Source organism: Pelophylax lessonae, assembly GCF_965119305.1.
Source record: "Pelophylax lessonae genome assembly, chromosome: 3".
NCBI lineage: Eukaryota > Metazoa > Chordata > Amphibia > Anura > Ranidae > Pelophylax > Pelophylax lessonae.
This window is the reverse complement of record NC_138770.1, coordinates 53,210,772-53,223,827: the sequence shown is the minus strand read 5'-3', so window position 1 is coordinate 53,223,827 and position 13,056 is coordinate 53,210,772. Positions and strand designations below refer to the sequence as shown.

Here is a 13,056-nt window from a genome sequence, read left to right as displayed (position 1 = left end):
TAGCCATTATTAACCACAACTGATCAACAAAAATTTAAGAATGATTGTATATCGCAACCCCATTGCCCTCTGAAAGTAAGAAAAGAAAAACCCCCACCATATTATATAAATATTACAATCACAAAAAAAAACTACGAACAGAAAGTAAAAAGGACTTGACCAACGTGTCGGAAAATATGACGCATTGTGTGTGACGGTGTAAAGAGAAAAAAAAAAAAAGTCTGGTAATTTTGGTGCCAGAAGTCGGATACATTTTCATGAAAAAAAAAAAACAAAACACAAAAAAGACGAATTCATAACCCTTACCGAATATAGACGAATGATAAGTTCACCGGATTTAATTCTCCATGCATCTTGCAGAGGGATAAAATCATACAGGAGGTTACTGCTTGAACAAACTGTTTGCCCTTTTTACCTTGTTCCCGGCTGCAGTCACTTACCATTGCACTTATTTGTTACCCTCAAAATACAGCTGTGTATGTACACCCATGATCAATTATATACACACACACATACATTTCTTGTTGCGTCCCAACTTGACTCTCTTTGGCCACTCAAGGCCATCACCACATGGAAACACAGATTAAAAAACCACAGATTTGGTCTGGTTTGGAATCCACAGATGTAGAACCTACAACCCAACGATCCTTTGCCAACAACACATAAAAGATATGTATAAAACGTATTTACACATACACACATTTATATACACACGTAGACACACTGCGATGGTCAGTAATCCTTAACCATGCTTGCTAACAATAAAGGTTAAAATTGAGCGTATTGGTGACCTCTTCATGCATCTTAGGGGTAGCTGCGGCATCGGAAATGAAATCCGCGTCACAGGATCAGATTGACTGGGTCCATCACCAAGGAGAAGAGGAGACACCTGAAAGCAGTATGGCGGAATTATTCATGTGGAAGGGCTTTGTCATGAGTTGTCACCCAAGATGACCACCTTGCAAAAGCCACTCTGTAGGTTAAAACACAGCATTACAAAACAGCAGCGAGCACTGCGTTTAATTGGCCCAAGACTTCCGATTCTCTGCCTTCTTTTGGGCGTCGGCTTTTAGGCTCGCGGTTCGATCTGATTTTGCCAGAGCGGTCAACGTGGCGAGGTTTCCGGCAGAACTGGAGAGACTGCCGCCCTTTCGGTTCTCAGTTGCTCCTTGCAAACGTAGCCCGGCGCTTTTTCTGCGTGCTGTACCCGTGGCTTTCTTGACTCTGTTGGGCCTGACCAAGACACCGTAGCCGGGGTTACATTTAAAGTACTGCTTGCCACCCACAGAGCCGTCATTCTTGCCTGCAACAAAGAAAATAAATTTTTGAATTGTTTTAAAATGTAATTATAAATTTACCAAGTCAAACACAAAAATATGCACCGCCTTAAATGAGGTGACTCATAAAATTTAAGTTAAAGTGTAAGTTCATCTGCAATTTTCCCAAAATCCCCTTATGCAATTCCATAATCTCTGAATCATAACATATCGGGAATCCCCGTTTTAAATGGTGCACATCCTTCCACTACACATCAGGGATGCGCAAATCATATCGCCCAATGCGCGGGACATGCAGTTTCAGGCGCCGGGCAGGTGTATTTTATTTTTATATTTTGTCAAAGGTTGTTGCTCAGTGGTTAAGGTGCGATTCTGATATGATTTAGGGATGTGATTGTGAATAGCTTTTTGTTCAATGCGTATTTAGTACTGCTGCGATTTTCAATCTGCCTTCCTTCTAGCCACTTCTATGTGAATGTATGAATCTTGTATGTGAAAAGTTATCTCAGAATTCCACTATACTTTATGCTGTGTGAGTTTGGAATGCATCGTTCCAAACTCGCAGATGTGCACATTCTTCATGGAAAAATTGGATTTTTGACTTACCGAAAAATTCTATTTCTCTGATGTTCATTGGCAGACACAGCTCCTGATCTTCATGACCATTGGGTTATACTGCCCCCTACAGGAGTAGGACACTAGGTAGAAAAATAATCTGGCTATGCCTATGGGAAGTCCCAGGGGGTATACTCCCTCTCTCTGCTATAGGTACTCCGTTTTGTTACAAGCAGTGTCAGAAGAATTACAACTCCACAGAGAGGTAGGTGCTGTGTCCGTCAATGAACATCAGAGAAATGGATTCTACGGTAAGTCAAAAATCCCATTCTCTCTTTCGTTCATTGAAGGACACAGCTTCAGATCTTCATAACTGTTGGGACATCACAAAGCAGTGTTCAACATGAGGGGTGGGAACAGCAAAAAAATTCCCAAGGCTAAACAGTAGCCAACCAGGCAACAGGAGCTCAACCAAAAACAACTGAAGCCCACTTGAAAAAAACAATACACCCTCAATGAGGATCAGGTCATCTAAACAGCAGCCTGCAAAACCTTGTGGCCAAAACATCCACTTTATAGAACTTTGTGAAAGTGTGCACCGACGACCAGGTAGCCGCCCTGCAAACCTGCGTCACTGGCGCCTGATGATGGATGGCCCAGGAATAGGCCTGAATAACCTCCTGTCTGATCCATCTGGAAATGGTCACAGAGGAAGCGGACACTCCTTTCCGAGGTCCATCAGTGAGCATAAATAGTGAGTCTGACTTCCTAAAAGACTCCGTAGCTGCCAGGTACACCCTAACTGCCCGGACCACATCCAAGGCACGCAAGGCAATTTCCTTTGGATGTTTTGGCTTGGGACACAGGGAAGGCAACACAATGTCTTTATTCAAATGAAAATCAGAGACAACCTTTGGGAGGAACGATGGACAGGGGCAAAGAACCAACTTATCTCTGTGAATCACAAAGGTGAACGACAGGATAACACCGCCAGTTCCAAAACCCTGCGTGCAGAGGTTATAGCCACCAAAAAAGCCACCTTCTGAAATAGCGTAAGCAAGGGAATCTCCCGAAGTTTCTCAAAGGGAGGCTTCTGGAGGTCAGAAAACACCAAATTGAGGTCTCAAGGCGGCAATGGAGACTGCACTGGAGGAACCAAATCTCAGACCCCCCGAAGAAGGGTACGCAACAGGGTTGTTGGAAGAAGACCGCCAAAGCCAACACCTGGCCCTTGATGGTACTCAAGGCCAATTTCTGTTCAACCCCCCCCCCTGATGAAAGAAGGTCAAGATCTGAGCCACCGAGGAGCGAGGATGAACCTCAAGAGACTCACACCACGCAATGTAGGTCTTCACGTACAATGGTAGATCTTCCTAGAATTCGATTACCTAGCTTTTAACAATGTTGGAATCACCGACTCAGATAAACCTCTATCCATCAGCACCTGGCGTTCAACAGCCAAGCTGTCAAAGCCAGTGACTGTAAAGCAGGAATTGAAGATTGGTCTTAGGACAGCAAATCCTCCCTGAGAGGAAGCTTCCAAGGAACGTCGGCGACCAGCCGCACCAGATCAGCATACCAAGCACAGTGAGGCCAGTCCGGAGCCACTATGATGACTGGAATCCCTTCTGCTTTGATCCTGCATAGAAGTCTTGATAGAAGCCCCCATGGGGCCACTAGCGCGTCTGCTGACCAAGCCAAAAACCTCTGCATCTTTCTGTTGAGCCGAGATGCCAATAGATCCACTTGGGGGTTGCTCTACTGGAGATACAAGTGATGAAACCCCTCCGGAAGAAGAGATCACTCCCCTTGGTTCAACACCTGCTGACTAAGGTAATCCGCCTGCCAGTTTTCCACCCCAGGAATGTGTACGGCGGAGAGGGCTGGAAGAAACCGTTTTGCCCACCGTAGAATGCCGGCTACTTCCAGAGCCGCCAGGACACTTTTGAGCCACCTTGGTGATTGACAAAAGCCACGGCCATGGCATTGTCTGATCGAATGTGCATGGGACATCCCTGAAGATGATCTGTCCAATGGTTCAGGCACAGTCTGTTCGCTCAGAGTTTCAAGACATTGATTGGTAGTATGGACTCTTCCAGTGTCCAGATCCCCTGAGCAGAATTTTTGCCAAGGACGACTCCCCAGCCGGATAGGCTGGCATCTGTGGTGACCACTGTCCAATACAAGGGGAGGAAGGATTTGCCCAGCTGAAGCGCCAGAGAGCGAAGCCACCATATCAGGAAAACCTTTGTTTGTCCAGACTGTGGAGTCTTGTCCCATTTGGGCAGAATCTCCCTTTGCGGGGACCGCGTATGGAACTGTGCAAACCGACACCTTCAGACCCAGCACGTGCATGCAAGTCCAGGGGATGACCATCTGCTGGACAGCAGAAGACAAATTGCAGCCTGCAATTTCTGGAGTTTGTCCAGAGGAAGGAGCACTCTGACTAAGGCCAAGTCAAGAGTCAGACCCAGATAGTCCAGCTTTGTGGATGGAACCAGAGCAGACTTCTGAAAATTCAGAATCCAGCCGAACCCCCTCGGAGTTCCTATGGGGATTTCCAGGTTTTCCACCAGAGCAGTAGGAGACTCTGCTCGCAGGAGGTCGTCCAAGTAGCCCAGTACCATGATCCCCCATTGGCGTAACAATATGAACACCGGGGCAAACTCTTTTGTGAAGACCCGAGTAGCAGAGGCGAGACGAAAGGGTAACGCCACAAACGGATAATGCTCCTCTCCAATGGCAAAGCGGAGGAAATGCTAGTGACCGGTACATATTGGAATGTGAAGGTAAGCATTCTTGATGTCGATAGAGGCAAGAAAATCTCCCTGATGCAGGAAAGCCACCACCGTGCAAATGGACTCCATCCTGAACTTCTGCACCTGCACAAAGCATTTCAGCGCCTTGAGGTCAAGGATTGGACGCACCTTTCCTTCCTTCCTGGTAACTGTGAACAGGTTTGAGTAAAAACCCTGAAAACTTTCCGAAGTCGGAACAGGGACAATCACCCCTTGAAGTAACAGGTCTTATACTGCCCAAAACAGACCTGGTAGGTGGTTCAGGGACAGGTGCAAGCTGGAAGGGAAGAAGCTTGCCGAGAGCAGAGCCACTAGGGGAGCCGCATCCATGGAGGCATCACAGAAACTGCAGCCCCTGGACCAGCTGGTCCGCCAGCTCAGTAAAGGCGGGGGGGGGGGGTTAGCTGTTTTCTCACCAGGTCACGGCATAAAAGCTAAGCCCACCCGGTCAGAGTTTGTGACACCAGGGCAATGGTGAATACTGGTCTCGGTGCATGTAACATAAATGTCAAAGTAGGGTAGCTTTGCATTAGCGAAATATGAAGTGAATTGTAGATGTAGTGTCATTTTGGGTTATTAAGAATTGTAGTATGAAGTATCAGTCAGACACACATGTCCTGTTATTAGCATCTGAAAGAGACTGGACCATTCTCTAGGATAGAGTTGACACCTACATGCCAATGAAGCCTCCCAGACAAATGGACAAAAGCTGTCACCTCCGGGAAGCTTCATAAGAAGACTGCTAGTCATTTTGGCTGTGGAAATCAGCAGGAGGCGGTGGAAGGCTCCCAGCAGACTGCAAGCTGTTATTGCTATCATCAGATCAAAGGAATGTATTTTATCTCTCATAAAAGTTAAAATATTAGTGACAGAGAGATGAAAATAATTCCTTCTCGTGGCTCACGTGTGGGGCTACAAGTACATGTAAATCTGTGTCTGTGGCATGTGTGGGGTCCTGGAGAATTGCACAAAACCGTTGTATGGCGCCCGATTGCGACAGGCAAGCAGTGTTTGGTACTGTCGCGATCAGACCGATGCGCTGGTGTCAGAACTCCTATCCCTGACCCAGCGGTCTGCGCCGTTCTGGGCCAATTCAACTCTGGTCAGTTCAGAACACAGAATAAAGTGTGGGCTGAGCCGGGGACACCCCCTGGGGTTGATTGGTCAATGGCTAAAGTCCAGCCCACATCAATATTCCAATAAATTGGGACACCTGAGATATGTTCATTGTTCTTCCTTGAAGCCAGTTCTGAACTGGGGAGTTCCCGCACGATTTCCGGTATGCTTCTGCCAACGGGATAAGCTTCGGTAAAGTTTATTGCTTGGTCTACGCTACATGCTAATCTGTACGCAATTGCACTGTGTGTTGGCAGATTGTAAACCAGACAGAGATCTGCGTGTGTGTTGTGTCCCAGCAGACCAGTCTGCGGACAAATTGTTGGGTGGTGGCCGGGTATCGTTTGTGGTGTGTGGGTGTGGGGACAGTGGGAAGAGTGATTAACACAGGGGTTCTAGCTTGTAGGAAAGCTGGAGGAATCCTAGTAGTGTGTGGTAATTGCTAGACTGCTCCCCAACCCTTAGAGTGCACCAGATTGTATGTAAATTTGTATCTGCCTGTGTGTGGTCAGCCAGCTGGATTGGAGGGGAGTCTCCCTCTCGTGGTGACCAAAGGCAGTGCGGGCTGTGAAAGCATCACAGCCAATCTTATGACTTAGTAGGAATTTCCCTTGTTCCCTTATAAATCCCAGTCACGAAACCACGTCTCAGGTTAGCTAGTTGCCGTGGGCGTGGTCAAATCGTGACAGTGCAGAACCAGCCAAAGTGTACATATTGCGGGCCACACCCTCCGCCTTCTTGTCAGCCGAATCCTTAAAGGCCAGGGACTCTTCAACTGGAATCATGGTTGCCTTGTTCAATCTGGAAACAGGAGGCTCCACCACCGGTGGAACAGTCCACTTCTTAATAAGGAACTCCTCATAGGGGTAATGCCTAGTAAATCACTTAGGGACCTGAAGTGGAAGCTTTGGTCGTCCCCACTCTTTAGCGACAATTCTGTCAAAATAGGAGGGGAAAGGAAACACCTTTGCTGCTCTAGATGGCTTGTAAGTGCCAAAGGGAACCTGCGCCTCCGTCTTCAAGGTCTCACACACAGATACAATCAGTGCTTCCACCAGCGCCTTTTTGTGCGCGGTTCCAAATATGGAGGAATCATCCTAACTATCTGAGGATTCAAGGAGCATGGTCTCAGACCCAGCAGGGTGACCCACATCAGAGGCAGCCTAATCAGATTCAGGATCCAATGAGAGATGAGGCAGGGGAAGGCGGGGGGTGTTTTTTTGCTAGCCCGTCGCCCGAAAGCCACCTCCACCCTGGAAACAAAGGACTCAAGGACTGACGTCAGCGCATCGATGGATGGTTGCCTCATGGCCGCTCACTTTAAAACAAAATATCATTGCGTGTTCACAAAAACCAATGGTTGGTTATGTGGATTCCTTTGTAGGTACTTCTCTGCTCATATAAAATAAAAATAATATCTCCATAGTGTATTATGTCAAATAAATGACTTTAATGGAAAAATAGTAACTTACAATATAGTAGACAGTAGCAGGTATAACAAATAACTGGACTGAGGGGTCCCACAATCGTAACCACGAAAAAAAATCCGTAGTCCAATTGTTATACCTGCTACTGTCCTGGGTGCTATGCTGGAGAAAAACACCTCAATGTTAAAGTGATTGCAAAGTCTCGTTTTTTATTCCTATAAAAATATTTAACATGTTATACTTACCTCCTCTGTGCAGTTGGTTTTGCACAGGGCAGCCTGGATCCTCCTCTGCTTGGATGCCTCTTCCCAGCTTGCTATAGGGGCGCCCGAGCTGAGCCACAGCTCCCTGTGTCCATTCAGACATGGAGCCCCGACCGAGTCCCACCCACCCGCTCTCCTGACTGGCTAGCTGACTTTGATTGACAGCAGCAGAAGCTAATGGCGCTGTCTCAGCCAATCAGGAATGAGAATCCCAGACGGCTGAGACACTCTTAGACATCGATGGACAGAGCGGAACCTCAAGTGTTAGGGAGGCTGCTGCACACAGAAGGCTTATCTTAATGCATAGCATGCATTAAGATAAAAAAAACTTCTGCCTTTACAACACCTTTAAAACCTTCTTTTTATCGAGACACGTAGATTGGGACCCCGATTTAGTCCCTTGGACAAGTAGTCTTTTAAAAAAAAAAAAAAAGTGGAGAGCTGTAAGGGGAATGGGCCTCCAGGAAAACTCCTGGCCCCTTGATCCCTCTTCATCCTGCCGTTTCAACCCAGCTAAAGAGAGCATGCTGCGCATGTGGGGAATCGGAACAGCATTGAGCGGCCCCTACTGTGATCACCTGGAGCAGGGGAGCGCACTGCGCACGGTTTGAATAGCAAGGGAAGGCTGCTACTAAGATCAGGTGCTGCAGGAGAGCACATCTGCGCAACTTGAGCAACCCAGAGTAGCTGCTAAGAGGCACACACTTGCAATGTCCAGACTGTCTTGCAAATGGCAGGATGGAATGGGATCAAAGGGCCTGTAATTTTTGTGGAGAGGCCCCCCCCAACATCTGTAGGTGTAATAGGTGGGCACATGCACTATTTAAAACATTGTATGTACTATTTGGAGTGTACGCATAGGGGCATTTTAAGGAAATCTTCTTGAAGGTGAACTTACACTTATGTGCATGGCAATACCCAACCTGTGTCTTGTTACTGGTGCTTGCATGGGGGGGGGTCCCTTAATTTTTTTCTTTCTCGTCCCTTAAATGACACAAAGTCTTAAATCTTTGGGTTATACTGCTGCCTACAGGAGGATTGGACACTGGCAAACAAGAAAATTGTAGGCCAGCCCAGGATAACCCCTCCTACTACTACCAGCCTGCTACGTTTTTTTCTCACTATTGTCCTAGAAGTACGAACATCTTTTTTTCAGGTCTGCTGTAGTAAAAGACTATCCTATTATTTTCCCTGCAATGCAGCTGGAGGCGCCTGGCTTTTGGACTGTACCACATCCAAACCCTGTGGTATGGTAAACACTAAATGCTGATAAGGTTAGGGCTGTAGTATTGCAACCTGGAGTTAAATGGCTCCATTGTCATTTTATGTAAAAACTATTTTAAACTAAAAACAGAATTAAAAGAAAAGCTTGATAGCAAAAGTATACACCCCATTTGATGTGAAATCTCTTAAAAAGCTTTGGTGCTGCCAATTGTTTTAGGAATTTCCTTAACTGGTTGAATAGAATCCACCTGTGCATACATAAAGTGTCACATTATCCCGAAAAAACTCCCTACCTCTACAGGGACCACAACTTATCAGAGAACATATCTATGCAAGGGCAGTCATAAAGTCTCAGGAGCTTTCATAATCAGTCTGGCGTAAAGTAATTTGGCACTATAAGCTAATGGCATAATTTTCAACATTAAAGTGCCTCACCTGCTGGCAAATCGAGCTCCACGCCAACCCAGGTCCCTGCTTGAAAATCCACTGAGCCGACATATCTGACAATGCCGGTCTTATTTGTCCCGAGTGTCACATATTCCCCTTCTTTCAACCATTCAGGGACCTCCTGGCACTCCTCAGAGTCAGACGCCACATCCATTTTCTCTTCACTACTCTCTACATGGTCATCCAACGCTTCCTTACTTCCTTTTAACTTGACAGCACTCCCTGGCTTCTCTAAACTAGGCACATCTCCAAGGTCATCTCCAAGTATCTGCGTGAAAGACTTCAGTTCTGACGGCCTTACTTTTTGTATCCTGAATGGAGAAACAACCCCTTTGGTTTGGTTTAGGTGTTCGGCCGTAAGCAATGGTTGAGCATCCTTGTGGTTTTCTGAAGATAAGGTGCTTGCAGTGATCTTTTCTGAAGAAATGCTTTTTGAGGTGGCTGTTGTGTGATGGGCTTCCAAGCTTGTCAAAAGGGGCTCCTCATGTTTCCTAACATGATCTTCTAAACTAGGCTTGCTGTGATCAACAAGGACAGAACCTACAGAGTCATTCACATTCTTAACATTTGTATCACCAGATGGAATATCTTCTTGAAGACCAACATCAGCTTTTTGATAAACCCCAACTGGGATGGCATCTATTTTGCTTGTAGATTCTTTTTTAGGGGGCTCTTGAGCAGAAGATACACTGGGTGGACTAATGTCGGTAGCTGTTGGGCTTAAGGTTTGACCTGTAGCCACCTCATTTCCTGTAATTAATGCCTCTGATAAAGTGGCTGTGGAGACGCTGTGGGAAAAGTACCCACTCGAAGCTTCACTGACAGGACTTGGAGGCCCCTCTTGGGAATCCTGTACTGGAGATTCGCATTGTTTTGGCTGTGAAGGCACTGTAGGCGGCTTCTCATTTTTCTTCTCTTGCGTTGGTGAACGAGCGATCACTGGTTGGTGGGTTATGGTCCGTTCTTCAGGGGCAACCTGGCAATTGACAAAAGAACCATTAGACCATTACAGCTGTCCATAATACCAAACATTGACAGAATAAAATGACATTGGACAACAAACGAAGAAATGGACAGAAATGAAACCAAGAGATTGGAATTAAGGTAATAACATATCAAATGATTAACTTTTCCGGCCACAGTACCACTTATGGCATAGGGGTGCCTTCCTGTCAATGGCTACCCTTATTTCTTGCATGAGCATACATAAAAAAGTGTTGCCTTTCTCTGGTATAGCAGGTGGCATGTCAATTAACTGCTGAGTCTGTGTCCATCCAACTGCAATGCCTTTATAATTAACACTGGAATCAAGCAAGCAAAGTGCACAGAGGGGAGCCAGCTGTGAAACTGTAGGGAGTCACAGCCAGCTTCCCAGTCAACATAGTGGTGCCGGGGGCCTTAAGCTTGGCAAAGACAGAGCTGGATCCCTGGGCTAGCAAGTCTCTTTTTAATAAAAGTCAGCAGTTACAGTATTTGTAGCTGCTGACTTTTTAATTTTTTTTTTTTGCTTCTTTAAAGGCACCTTCATACTAGAGGCAGTGTCTTGCATTTGAAAGGGTGGTAGAACAGCGGCTGACAGGTGTCAAGGAGACGATCCTGCTGCCTCCTAAATATATATATTTTTTTCTTTTTTTAATCTCAAAGGGGATTATGTATTAAAAAAACTGCACTGCAACTGTCTCCCAATTGCAGTGCATTCCCACACCACTCAAAAGGTTTGCCATGACGTGTAGGACACACCTTTGGCAATCAAAAAGTTTGCCATGGTGTGTAGGACACACCTTTGGCAGTCAAAAGGTTTGCCACGACGTATAGGACACGTCTTTGACAGTCAAAGGGTTTGCCATGATGTGTAGGGCGCGTCTTTGGCAGTCAAAGGGTTTGCCATGATGTGTAGGGTGCGTCTTTGGCAGTCAAAGGGTTTGCCATGACATGTAAGGTTTGCCATGACATGAAGGACACGTCTTTGGCAGTCAAAAGGTTTGCCATGACATGTAGGACACACCTTTGGCAGTCTAAAGGTTAGCCATGGCGTATAGGCCATGTCTTTGGCAGTCAAAGGGCTTGTCATGATGTGTAGGATGAGTTTTTGGCAGTCAAAAGGTTTGCCATGACATGTAGAACATGACTTTGGCAGTGTGGGGTTTGCCATGATGTGTAGGGCACGTCTTTGGCAGTCAAAGGGTTTACCATGACATGTAGGGCACGTCTTTGGCAGCCAAAGGGTTGGCCATGACATGTAGGACATGTCTTCAGCATTCAAACGGTTTGCCATTACATGTAGGTCACATCCTTGGCAGTCAAAAGCTTTTTTTTCCATGATGTATAAGCCACATCCTTGGCAGTGAAAAGGTTTGCCATGACTTGTAAGACACGTTCTTAGCAGTCAAAGGCTTAAAGTGACAGTCAGCCCTGCTCTTAAGATCTGTGTTTAAAGTACCTATGCTAGAAATTCATTTTTCTTAAAGGCTTTGACAAAGATGCTTGAAGCTTGCCGAAATCTTCACAACTACTTGGTAACAGCTTGTTGTACCAATTGCCTTATCACATACTAATTGCCTTATCACATACCGAAGTCTACAAGAATCAGCTGATCTCCAAGAACCAGCTCTCCATTGTTGTGCATACTATAGCTAAGCCAAAAAAATCAGCACAGGTGTGCTGTTTCTCTACACTGCAGTGCGGTAGGCAGTTGAGTTCAGATGCATATACCCGTTACCCAAGTTCACCTTCAACACAGATGCCTAGACCTGAACTTTATTAAAGCCTGGCCCCAAAGACGTTACAAGGAACGTGATTGGAAGGTGTTAACTATGAAGAATAGAGGACAGCTGCGGATCACCTCTCACAAAAGGACAAACTGTGCACAAGGAATACCCCCCTCCCCAATATTTACTTGAACATTGATTTATGTGACAGGACTGCTCCATCTGCTGCTGTGTCGCACACGATTTATGGGTTCAGGAGGGCTGCAGTGATCTATACGTCTCTAACACTTCTCTGGCTGCACTTAAGGCCGGGATAAATCATGAATTTCCAACTGGCTGCCAAAGATTTATATTTTCCCTTCCAAATTTTCTTCCCCGCCGCCCTCCATTTTCCCGGGGCCTGTCAATTTACAGGTGAAGAATTTAGAGGCTGCTTCGGAGATTAAACACACCATTTCTCAGATCTATTTCCCAGAGGCAACATGTACTAAACTCGGGTAATCAATACTGCCTGTCAGCCGGCAGAGTTATGGGGGAAGCACAAGAGAGGTTTTTGACACGACCTGGAAATTCAATTGCCGGTAATCGGTGATCTCAAAATTCATTACACAATTAGGGGTGTCCTCATCTCATAAGACAATCAGAAAGGTAATTAAAAAGAAGGTCAGCACAGCTCCTAAAACTACAACTCCCAACATGGAACCATATGAAGAATAAAAGAACATATACAGTGCTGTGAAAAAGTATTTGCCCCCTCCCTGATTTTTTTGTTGGCATATTTCTCACACTTAAATGATTCAGATCATCAAAGAAATTGTATCATTACACAAAGATAACCCAAGTAAATACAAAATGCAGTTTTTAATGATCATTTCATTTATTAAGCGAAAAAAGCTGTCCGAACCTGCCTGGCCCTATGTGAAAAAGTAATTGCCCCCTAAACCGAATAACTGGTTGTGCCACCCTTGGCAGCAACCACTTCAATCACGTTTTTCTGATAACTGGCAATGAGTCTCTCACATCGCTGTTGAGGAATTTTAGCCCACACTGCTTTGCAGAATTGTTTTAATTCAGCCACATTGGAGGGTTTTCCAGCATTAACTACCTGTTTAAGGTCATGCCGCAGCATTTCAGTCGGGACCTTGACTAGGCCACTCCAAAACATTAATTTTTTTTGTTTTTGAGACATTCAGAGGTGGACTTGCTGGTGTGTTTCGGATCATTGTCCTGCTAAATAACCC

At 45.7% G+C, this 13,056-nt stretch overlaps 1 protein-coding gene across 2 annotated transcripts in view; it reads right to left on the bottom strand.

The window, feature by feature from the left end:
- Nucleotides 1–279: 279 nt before the first annotated feature.
- The window catches only part of KIF13B (kinesin family member 13B), a 518,118-nt gene continuing 505,341 nt past the window's right edge, over nucleotides 280–13,056 (bottom strand). For both annotated transcript variants that reach the window (XM_082248971.1, XM_082248973.1), the window contains 2 exons: nucleotides 9,096–10,083; nucleotides 280–1,303 (listed from right to left, as the gene is read on the bottom strand). In XM_082248971.1, the coding sequence (XP_082105097.1) occupies nucleotides 1,020–1,303; nucleotides 9,096–10,083 (1,272 nt within the window). In that variant the 3' untranslated portion in view covers nucleotides 280–1,019. The remainder of the gene's footprint in view (nucleotides 1,304–9,095; nucleotides 10,084–13,056) is intronic.